Below are 12,591 nucleotides of genomic sequence, written 5' to 3'. Positions count from 1 at the left end.
AGGTAAAATGATAAAATAGTCGGACATGTTATAATTTTTCGGGAATTTTATTATGTGGGAATTGTCCATTTCGGTAAGATTATAAACTATAAAATTTTTTTAGAATTTTTCAGGAATTTTCCAATTCGGTAATATTATAAAATGTTCGGAAATTTGACAATTTTTCGGGAATTTAATATTTGGGAATTTTCCAATTCGGTAAAATGATAAAATGTTCGAAATTTTATAATTTTTCGGAAATTTTATTATTTGCGAATTTTCCAATTAGGTAAAATGATAAAATAGTCGGACATGTTATAATTTTTCGGGAGTTTTAATATGTGGGAATTGTCCAATTAGGTAAAATGATAAAATAGTAGGACATGTTATAATTTTTCGGGAATTTTATTATGTGGGAATTGTCCATTTCGGTAACATTATAAAATATAAAATTTTTTTATAATTTTTCAGGAATTTTCCAATTCGGTAAGATTATAAAATGTTCGGAAATTTGACAATTTTTCGGGAATTTAATATTTGGGAATTTTCCAATTCGGCAAAATTATAAAATGTTCAAAATTTTATAATTTTTCGGAAATTTTATTATTTGCGAATTTTCCAATTCGGTAAAATTATCAAATATTCGGAAATGTTATAATTTTTCGGGAATTTTATTATGTGGGAATTGTCCATTTCGGTATCATTATAAAATATTAAGAAATTTTATAATTTTTCAGGAATTCTCCAATTCGGTAATAATATAAAATGTTCGGAATTTTTATTATTTGTGAATTTTCCAATTCGGTAATATTATAAAACGTTGGGAAATATAATTAAGAATTTTCCAATTCGGTAACATTATAAAATGTTAATAAATTTAAATATTAAATATAATTTAAATAAATTTAAATATAATTTAATAATTGGGAATTTTCCAATTCGGTAATATTATAAAATGTTCGGAAATTTGACAATTTTTCGGGAATTTAATATTTGGGAATTTTCCAATTCGGTAAAATTATAAAATGTTCGAAATTTTATAATTTTATTATAATAAATAATTTTTTTAAATTAATTAATTAAATAATTAATAAATTTTATAATTTTTTGGAAATTTTATTATTTGGGAATTTTCCAATTCGGTAGTATTATAAAATGTTCGGAAATTTTATAATTTTTCAGGAATTTTATTAATAGGGAATTTTCCAATTCGGAAATTTTATTTTTCGTGATTTTGCAGTCGTACCGTTAGATTCATGACTCAAAAAGCAAAAATGTTTTGTTTAATTTCTAAGAATTTCCTAATTATATTTGTGTATTTGACGTAACAAAAGAATTTCAATTTTTATTTCATATGAATTTAGTCTCTTGTATTGAAAAACAAACGTCAGTGGCTGATAAAATGTACCTGCAGTGCGTGAGAGATAAATATCCTCCTTGAATTAAATCTTCCAATCGACCAGGAGTGCCAACTACAATATCCACACCTTTATTCAAAACAGCAATTTGCTCCTTGATATTCACACCACCAATGACCAACAATTCTCGAACACTTGGATCTTTTATGTGGCCCTTGAACTGTTTAACAAAAAAATAAAAAATCATTAATTACAATAAAAAAAAGGGAATTCTCCATACTATTTATTCTAATATTCATTCTATTCAAAGTTGGCTAATTTCGATTTACTGTTTTCCTCAAACAGAAAAAGAGGATGTCAACTTTAATTGAGGAAAAAAATTCCCCGTTTTTTCGCGGTTTGAGATTTTTTTCCTCGACCATTAAAAGCAAAAAATTCGAATTCTTATAGCTGAAAATTTTGTCATTGAAGTAATTCAATGGAACACTATTCACGTAAACAATTTGATATGTTCAATTGTTATTTATACACCGAAATTCAACACCTTGAATTTTAAATTAATAATGGAACAATTAAAATGGAAGCGTTCGAAATTTAAATTTAAACTCTAAAATTCTAATGATTGAAGGCTCATTAATAAATTCCATTTCAAAATGTACAGTTTTTAATATTTTATTTTTTATTTTTGTCAATTTTAAATAAGCAGTCACATAGTCTAAATATTAAAAAAATGTTATTCTTTAAAATAATCGCACGTTTAAATTTGCTTCTCGTGACCAATGCTCTAAATTGAGGAATGAATCAATCAATTTGTAAATTTTCAAATGATAAATGATTTTATGCAATTTTAAACTAGAAAAATAAAAAATTGAATCATTAAAATTTCTAAATTGAGCACTTCCTAAATTAATGGTCAATTAGAATTTGTAGCTTCAATTCAACAATTCTACGATTGTTATTTACAAATCAATTTGTTTCTGAAACGTTTTTAAATATTCTCATAAAATTAATTTTTTACAATAAAAAATAATTTAAATTTTCCCATGAACATTTTAAAACCTTTGAAAGTCCTTAAATATCTCAAAAATTGTATGGATTAAAATGTTTATTAAATAAATAAGAAAATAGATTTTTTGATTCGAAAAATATTAATTGATTCTCAGTCAACAAAAAAGCTTTTTTGATTAAAAGACATTTATTTTTATTCATAGAAATTTCATTTGATTGAATGAAATGATTTCTTCTTCGAATTAACATTTCTATTTAATTAAAAATAAGTTTCTTAATTTTGAAGGTATTTTTGGCTAAATGAAATAAATTATGTTAAAAAATGGTTTCCTTAATTTAAAATAACTATTTTGTTGAATCTATTTTCATGTAAAATTATGTGAATATTTCGATTTTTTACATTTGTTTTTAATACAAAATTAAAATCTTTCTTGCATTTGCCACAACTAAAAATGGAAGAAAATTGAAATTTCAAATGTTAAAAATTATTTCAATACAATTTTCAACTGTTGGAAATTATATTTAATTTAATTTTAAATAGTTGAAAATTTTATAAAAAGCGAATTTTGTGTTAAAAAAAAGTGTTAAAAATATTATATTTACATAATTTTGTGATGAAAATTTATGGAATAAACATTTCAATCCACAAAAAATTTTGGTTAAAGAAAAAATATTTTTTTGTAAACAGCACGGGTATGGCAAATAATGTTTCGGCAAATAAGTATTTATCCAACGGACTCTCATCAGAAAAATGTATAATTGAAAAAATTCATCATTTTTTCTTCTTAAGAATTTGTAAAATTTTTTGTTCCAAAAATAAATGATTTATAAAATCGACAAAAAAAGATCTATTATTAATTTTTGTAAATCTCGATGGAGGTTTCTAAGCACACGTCAAAAAAAAAAATAATTTGAGTTAAAATTGTTTATTTAACAGTAGTTATTTAAAGGTTTACTTTTTCCTTTCTCTTTAGGGGAAAGTTACAATTTTTATTTAATCCTAATGATCAAGGCCTCATTTTATTCTTTAAAGAATTCACTACAATTCTATTTGAATGATGTTAATTAAAATTTAAACTATGATTCTTTAAGAAATAATACTGTACGTCACAATTAATTAAAAAAAAAAAATCAACCCAAACAGAAATTTAGAGAGTCCTCGAAAAATAAAACTTTTTCCTAAAGAGAAAGAAAAAAATAAACCTTTAAATATATACTGTTAAGTAAAAAAAAATTTACCCTGAATTATATTTTTTTCCTGAAATTTGCCTCCATGAAGATTTACAGAAATTAATTATAGATCTTTTTTTTTGTTGCTTTTAAAAAAGACGGAAAAATTAGGAAAGAGAAGAAAAAAATGTGTACTTTTTGAATCTGATTGTAAGTCTGCTCAGCTAATTCCCGAGAGGGTTCAATAATGATAGCCTGTGGAGCATTATTAACGGGTTTGGAAGTATCTCCTTGATTGCTTTGACTGCTGACGGGATTATTTTTCACGAATTCTTTCGGCGTAGCAGACAAGGCAATAAAATCAGCCGGTGGTGGATACTTGAACGGCATGGCTCCAAAGTTAAAGGACATTTCGGCATTCTTCAGCACAACGGCCGGATAATAAGTCATTGATTTTTGCTGGGAATTTAGTGTAAATGCTGTTCCCAAATCAAGACCGTTTTTCATGAACCGAATCTCGCCCTTCTCTAAATTTAAGAGACAGCCAATTACGTCGTGCATGCCAAATGCTTCGCCGTAGTTGTCGAATTGCTTCGCGTGCGATTTTTTTCCAGTTCCGCCAAACCCGAAACCAAATTTATCTGTTCCCAAATCCATAGAAGCCTGCAATCAAATATTATGTTATATTATAATAGACCGAATCCATTTCAAATTAGGCGATACATATTTTTCTGATTTGTAAACAGAATTTTTTCTAAAAAGTTATGCGTATTTGAATGTTGTGCATTGTTCTTCATTCTTCTTTCAAAATCCGCCGGAAAATTAAAAAAAAAGGTTAAAAATTAACGAAATGACAGCGATTCTTCTGACAAAATTAACAACTGATTTTCTAAAAAAAAGCGACCTTTAAATTTTTTGTCATTTTTTTTAACTTCTTCTTTGATGATGAAGATATTTTGTGAGTTTGATGCTTGCTAAATAACTTTTGTAGCCAGGAGAATTCTTTTTTGTTACAAAAGAATTTTATACTTTTTCTTGAAACCAATGATAGATGCGAAAAAATGTTAAAATAAAAGTTTGCACTTTTAAAAAAGTTCTATGAAAACCTTCTCTTGTTCTTTTCCGATATTTTTTATCGTTCACAAAAAAGAATTAAAAAACTACATTTTTAGGAGGCAAACAAATTCTCACGGCCTCAAAAATGGTTTAGCTTGCATGATCATTATTTTTTTCTTAAAATTTTCAAACATTAAAAAAGTATAATTTCGGTAAAACCCCACTTTTCTTATTATTCTAAATATTGAACGACATTCGAACAAAAAAGAAAATAATAAATATCTCAATTAGGCCGAAAGTTATAAAGGTTTAAAGAAAAAATTCGGGTTTTTTGAAAAACAATGCACAAACTTCAAATGCGCATAACATTTTAGAAAAAATTCTGTTTGCAAATCATAATTATTTATTAATTCATATTATTTTTGATTAATTTATATTATATTATATTATAACTCTTATATGTGTCAAAAAAATGTATATTTTATAATTATAAGGACCTGAGCAGTTGACCATCCGACACGACAGAGTCCTTCGTCCGTAACAGTGGCCTCAAAATAATATTTTCCGTTTCCGTGTACACCCTTATTGGCTCGACAGCCATGCCATTCGCGGGGTTCACGGCTTTGGCAGCGCAATCCATCGGGCGTTACAGCCAATGCTGCACCCCGATCAAACATACTGAGAAGCCAATGGGGAGCTTGAAAGTAAAATTAAAATAATTAGATTTTTACCTTTTACCAGGGGGCTGACGCGCACGACTTTCTTTTAATGTGTACGCCAGATTTCAAGCTTTTAGAAAATTTCAAGGAATTCAAAATATTTTTAAAGATTCAAAGATTTTTCAAAGATTTAAAAGAATTTATGAAGATTTCAAAGATTGCATAAGATTTCACAAAAATTCTAAAAGATTTCAGAGATTTTTCAAGATTTAAAAAGTTAACATCTATTTAGATGATTTTAACGATTAAAAAATATATTTCACTAATATTTTTTAAAATTCCACTAGATTTCACAAAAATTTCAAGAGATGTCAAAGATTTAAAAAAATGGAGACAATTTAAAAAAAATTGCACAAATATTGTAAAGATTACAAAAGATTTATCGAAAATTTCAAATATTTCAAAATATTATATATAATATAATATTTCGCAAAGGTTTCAAAGTTTTCAATAATTTAACAGAAATTTAAGAAGATTTCAATGATTTTTAAAAGGTTTCTTTTCCTAAATATTTCAAAGATATCAACATATTTTAAATTTAAAGAGATTTCACATGATTTTTAAGATTAAAAAACTTTTCAAAATTTCTTCAAGAATTTCACAAGATTCTCCCAAATATTTAAGAAGATTAGAAATAATTCGCAAAATTTAAATATTTGTCGAACATTTCAACGATTTCACAAATATTAAAAAAATATCATATTTCAGCAAAATTAAAAAATATTTCGCATAATTTTAAAGATTACAACAAATTTCGAAATATTTACGTAGATTTTAATGATTAAAAAAATATATTTCACAAAAATTTTCATTTTTTTTCAAAGATTTCACAAAACTTCAGAATGATAATATAATAATCTCAAAGTTTACAAAGAATTAAAAAGATTTTGAAAATTTTGCAATATTTCTAACTAATTTTCAAATATTTCCCAAAAATTTGAAAAGATTTCTCTAACATATCAACGATTTTCCAAATATTTCCAAAATATCAACATATCTCAACAAAATTTAAAGTAATTTCAGGTGATTTTAAAGGTTACAAAACATTTCAAAATATTTCAGTAGATTTAAATTAATTGCAACATATTTGATAAAAATTCAAATTTTTTTCAAAGATTTCACAGAACTTCAGAATGATACCATAAAGATCTTAAGGTTACAAAGAATTTAAAAGATTTTTATAAACTTTGCAAAGTTTTTAACAGATTTCAAATTCTCTCAAATATTTAAGAAGATTTCATATATTTCGAAAAAATTTGAAAAGATTTCTTGAACATATCAACGATTTCCTTAACATTTCAAAGATATAAACATATTTCAACGCAATTAAAAAAAATTCACATGATTTTAAAATTATTTATAAAAAATTTCAAAATATTTCAAATTTTTTTCAAAGATTTCAGAATGATATCACAATGATCTCAAACTTTACAGAGAAATTTAAAAACTTTGCAAAGTTTTTAAAAGATTTCAAATTCTACCAAATATTTAAGAAGATTAAAAATATAACGCAAAAATTTGAAAAGATGTCTTGATCATGTCAACGATTTCTAAATATTTAAAAGATATCAACATATTTCAACGAAATTTAAAGACATTTTATATGATTTTAAAGATTACAAAAAATTTCAACATTTTTCAATGACTTTTGAAATATTTAACAAAAATTTCAAATTTTTCCCAAATATTTTACAACATTTCAGAATAATACCATAATTATCTCAAACTTTACAAAAAATTAAAAAAAAACTTTTAAAGATTGCAAAGCGTTTAAAAGGTTCTCAAATTTTCCCAAATATTTCAGAAGATTTCTAATATTTCGTAAAAATTTTAAAAGATTTCTCCACGATTTTAACGCTTTCCTTAATATTTCAAAGATATCAACATATTTGAACAAAATCTAAAAAGATTTCAAATAATTTTAAAAATTAAATAAAATTTCTAAATATTTCAGTAGATTTCAATGATTTTGAAAATATTTCACAAAAATTTCAAAATATTTCAAATTTTTTTCATAGATTTCACAAGATTTCAGAATGCTATCACAATGATCTAAAAATTTACAAAAAAATTTTAAAACTTTGTAAAGTTTTTAAAATATTTCAAATGCTAACAAATATTTAAGAAAATTTTAAATATATCGTAAAAATTTGAAAAGATATCTCAAACATCAACGATTTCCTAAATATTTTTAAAATAACAACATATCTGAACAAAATTTAAAAAGATTTCACATGATTTTAAAGATTACAAAACACTTCAAAATATTTCAGTAGATTTCGATGATTTTAAAAATATTTACCAAAAATTAAAATTTTTTTCCCAAAGATTTCACCAAATTTCAGAATGATACCACAATTGTCGCAAAGTTTACAACGAGTTTAAAAGCTTTTCAAAAGCTTTGAACAGTTTTTAAAAGATTTCAAATTTTCGCAAATATTTAAGAAGATTACAAATATTCCGCTAAGATTTAAAAATATTTCTCGAACATTTCAACTATTTGGCAAATATTTCAAAGACTTTTAAATATTTCACAAAATTTCAAAGATTCTAAAGATTAAAAAACGTTTCAAAATATTTCAGAAGATTTCAATGATTTTTAAAAGATCTCACAAAGATTTAATAAAACTTCACAGATTTAAAAGATTTTTAAAAACTTTGAAAAATTCAAAAAAAAAATCCAAGGATTTTAAATATTTGAAATAGAATTAAAATATTTCTATAATTTAACAAATATTTCTAAATACTTCAATGATTTTAACTATATTTTAGTGAGTTTAAAAATATTTCAATATGATTTCGCAAACAATTCAAAGTTTTGATAAAAGTGTCTTTTAAAGATTTCAAAATGATTTTAAAGATTCAAAAATATTTCAGAAGATACAAAAAATTTATCAAAAATTTAACATAGATTTCAGAATGACTGTAATAAGATTTCAAAGATTTTAAAACAATTTTGTAAAATTTCGAGGATTTTAAAGATTTTAATTTTTTTCAAGATTTCAAAGATTTTGAATAAAGATTGCAAAAGATTTCAAATTTTGTTAAAAAATTTCAAAACGCTTCAGAGATTTCAAAATGTAAAAAAATATTACAGAATAAAAAAAAATTATTAAAAATTTAACATAGATTTCAGAACGATTGCAATAAGATCTCAAAGATTTTAAAACGATTTTGTAAAATTTCGAGAATTTCAAGGATTTAAAACCTTCTCAACACTTACAAAAATTCTAAATGATTTAAAACATTTTAAAAGATTTCAAAATATTTTAAAGATTTCAAACGATAAAAAATTTTTAAAAGATTTTTAAAAGGTTTCGTTAATTCAAGGAGTTGAAATATTTAGAATATTTCAAATTCTTTTTAAAACAATTTCAAAGATTTTCAAAGATTTCAATGATTTTAAATAACTGTAAACATTTTAAGATATTTTCAAATATTTCAGAAGATTTGAAACGATTTACAAATATTTTAGAAGATTTCCAACAGTTAACATCGATTTCAAAATGATTGTGTAATTTTTTAAAAAGAATTTGAAAAGGTTTCATAAAATTTGAAGAAGTTACAAGATTTTAAATATTCAAAAAGATTTAAAACATTTCAAAAAGTTTCAAAATATTTTAGAAGATTTCAAAATGATTTCAAAGATTCCATAAATTTCAAAAGATTTCAAAATATTTCGGAAGATTTAAAAAATAAAAAAAAAATTCACAGATTTGAGAATAATTGCACAAAGATTTTAAGGAATTTTAAAAGGTTCCGTAAAAATTAAAAGAGTTTAAAGGATTTTGAATTTTTCAAAAGATTCAAAACACTCAAAAAAATTACAAAGTATTCCAGAAGAATCTCAAAGATTTCAAAATAATTTCACAATGAATTCAAAAAATTTTCAAAGATTTCAAAATGATTCACAATTTATTTAAAGATTCCAAAAGACTTATAAGATTTTTAAATATTTCGCAAATAATGCACACAAATTTTAAACGATTTTTAATATTTCAGCAGATTGAAGAAAATATTTCGCAAAAATGATGATCCGACCAACCCCTCACTTTTTACCTGATCTGGATGATGATTGTGCGTCCTGTTTATAAGTCGTTGCCAAAAAGTAAAAACTTTTTGGATTCAATATCGTTCATATTAAAAAAAATGCATGTATCAGAGTTCGAAAAATAATTCTGAATTATAGAAATGAATCTAATAAATATATAAAATATAAATATCACAAGCAGGCCCAACATTAAATTTATGTTCTACTATCGTGCGTCCCGTTAATAAAGAATATTATTATAATGATATTATTTAAAAATAATTTTTAGAAATTTAATGCTCCGAACAAAAATGCTTATCCTTTCGGCAACGACTAACACACAAATTTAAATATTAATAAATTACATGTTTGTGATTCTCCGGAAGATTTAGATCCTTTTCCGCCTTCCAAATCTTTGAGAGTTTCCCATACGATTTGTATAATTGGAAGACAAAAGGCACCCGTTTTACCACTTCCGGTTTCCGCAGCCATTAATACATCACCGCCACCCAAAATCAAGGGAATCGCTTCTGCTTGAACGTCGGTTGGAAGCCTGTGCAAAATATTCATTCATTATTTTTTGGAAATTTTTTTTCCAAAAACTGGAAAAAAATAATAACAGAGATCACAGTCAGTCTCTTATTCCCCCACTTTTTCTGGAAATTCCCTATAATGTCTACATTTGAGAATTTTTGCGTTTTTCTACATTTTTTATGTTGTTTTCTTCGTAACTGCGATTAATCAATTTTATATTTCAATAAAATTTGTAATTTCTTATGAAAGTGTTATAATTTTTCCTTTTTTTTTAAAAGAAAAATTGCCTTATTTTCACTAAAATGCAACTTTTAAAGCACTGCGATCCCTGTGATAATTAATAAATTTTATTAATGTATATTGTTTTGTAAATACATTTTTTATTAATATTTAATAACACCAAAAAAGGTAGAAATTCTGAGAATACAGTTTTATAGTATATTTATATAGTAAGTCCATATTATTTGCATTATTTAATTACTTTAGAACGAAGATTATAACTAGAAAAATTAAAAAAATTGAAATTACTTTTAAATTTTAAATAATGAATTCACTTTTTTTAATTATCCCGCCATTCTATAACTGTCACGAGCGATTTTGAGGTTAGATAGAAATTTAATTAAATTTCGAAATAAGGCTAATATCACCTATCCATGAGTCGCGATACGAAAATAAGAAATTACAAGCTTCTCCATATGTAAAAATGCAATTTTTAAGCTGAAAAGAGTCAATGATTGCAAAAATCGAGATTTGAAATTACATTTGAATTTTGAATTGTCCGTTGGAGAACGCGTATAAACCAGTGTTTGGTTCATCTACCCAAGAATCAAAAGTGTTGTGCCGTGCTCCGTGATTTTCGGTCGAAAAGAAATCATCATCATCGTGATTTAATCAAAATTAATCAGATTCGGATGCAGGAACTGGTGACGAATAAAACGCTATAAAAGATTCGGGAAATTGAGGCATAATTACGCTGATTTTCTACAATCGAATTTCGTGATGAAAAATTCATTTCGTGTTTTAATTTCTTCCGTTTTCTATTAAATAATCGGACAGTTTTCGGATTTTTAGTGACATACTCGAAGCTGCAATAGCTTTTCAAGATATTATTTTACGTGCTGCGAATTTTTTTGTGAGTGATAAGCGTTTGGGGTTAATTTTTTTTGGCAGATTTCGCGAGCTTATTTTTGGCGCGAAATTTATAGTTCGAGGAAAAGGAGGAAATCAGAGTTCTAAGAATCGGCGACTTTTTCTACCTTTTTTTGGACTCTGTTTCACAATTATCTGGATATAATAAAAGTATATATAACAGAGTTTTTTTTACATTGACAGAAAATATTTGGAATTAAAAATATGTTCGAATATCAGGGTGACAACTGGACCAATGTTTTTTTAAATTATCTATAAAAGAACCTAAAAGGTTATAGAATAATAGTCCGTTTTAATTTCAATCGCCGCATATATCGAAACGTCCTCGATAATAAAAACCACCTTTAAAAATATTTATCGAGTGAGAAAAATCAACACATTAAATTTTAGTTACAAATTGCATACTCTTTATTGGTTGAAAATTAACTTTTTTGTTAAAAATTGAACTGTCTTCTAAAAATTCGTCTCTTTGGCTTCAAGATGCTACTATTTGGTTAAAATTTTACTATTATTTTTGTAATTCATTTCTTTTCATGGAAAGTTAAACTATTCGGTTGTAAATGTAATTGTTTGGTTGAAAATAATTTTTTCCATAAAAATTGAACTATTTGGTAGAAAAATTGTCTTTATTGGTTAAAAATCAATGTACTTGAAGTTACGAATGTGCATATGAACGAAATTAAAGATTTTTTTCCCGAATTTTGTTTTGCCCAAATCAATTAGGATGACAAAAATGATATTATATCGGAAGAAGTTTTCGAAGTTTTTTTTTTGAGGGGTTAAATACCCTTACAAATCACCCATTATTCAAACATGCCAAACACAATTTTGATTGTCGATATTTGGAAATATAAAAACGTCAAAAATCCTGTTTTTTTACCTCACTAATTATAGACGGAGTGAGAAAGTTCGGAAAGACCCCTAAAAACCAACCCTAACATACCCACACCTAAAAGGTTAAAAATGATAAGTTTGATTGTCGATATTTGAAAATACAAAACCGTCAAAAATTCTCTTTTTTACCTCACTGATTATAAAGTGAGTTAGAAAGTTCGGCAAGACCCCTAAATCCCACCCCTACTATACCGGCAAGAATTCTAAAAACCAACCTTAATATATCCACACCTAAAATGTAAAAAATGACAAGTTTGATTGTCGATATTTAAAAATATAAAAATATGAAAAATTCTCTTTTTTACCTTGCTAATTATAGAGGGAGTGAGAAAGTTCGGCAAGACCCATAAATCCCACCCCTACTATACCGGCAAGAATTCTAAAAACCACCCTTAATATATCCACACCTAAAATGTAAAAAATGACAAGTTTGATTGTAGATATTTAAAAATATAAAAACATAAGAAATTCTCTTTTTTACCTCGCTAATTATAGAGGTAGTGAGAAAGTTCGGCAAGGCCCCTAAAAACCACCCCTACTATTCCCACACCTAAAAGGTTAAAAATGACAAGTTTGATTGTCGATATTTGGCAATATAAAAACGTCAAAAATCCTGTTTTTTTACCTCACTAATTATAGACGGAGTGAGAAAGTTCGGAAAGACCCCTAAAAACCAACCCTAACATACCCACAC

General features: G+C 25.1%; 1 protein-coding gene across 1 annotated transcript in view; it reads right to left on the bottom strand.

The window, feature by feature from the left end:
- The window catches only part of LOC117178796 (ATP-dependent RNA helicase Ddx1), a 40,755-nt gene that overhangs the window by 19,974 nt on the left and 8,190 nt on the right, over nucleotides 1-12,591 (bottom strand). The window contains exons 3-6 of the mRNA XM_033370274.1: nucleotides 9,686-9,873; nucleotides 5,069-5,268; nucleotides 3,711-4,178; nucleotides 1,388-1,557 (exon numbers count right to left, since the gene is read on the bottom strand). Coding sequence (XP_033226165.1) covers nucleotides 1,388-1,557; nucleotides 3,711-4,178; nucleotides 5,069-5,268; nucleotides 9,686-9,873 — 1,026 coding nt within the window. The remainder of the gene's footprint in view (nucleotides 1-1,387; nucleotides 1,558-3,710; nucleotides 4,179-5,068; nucleotides 5,269-9,685; nucleotides 9,874-12,591) is intronic.

This window comes from Belonocnema kinseyi, chromosome 8 (assembly GCF_010883055.1).
Source record: "Belonocnema kinseyi isolate 2016_QV_RU_SX_M_011 chromosome 8, B_treatae_v1, whole genome shotgun sequence".
NCBI lineage: Eukaryota > Metazoa > Arthropoda > Insecta > Hymenoptera > Cynipidae > Belonocnema > Belonocnema kinseyi.
This window is presented reverse-complemented; position numbering and strand designations above follow the sequence as displayed.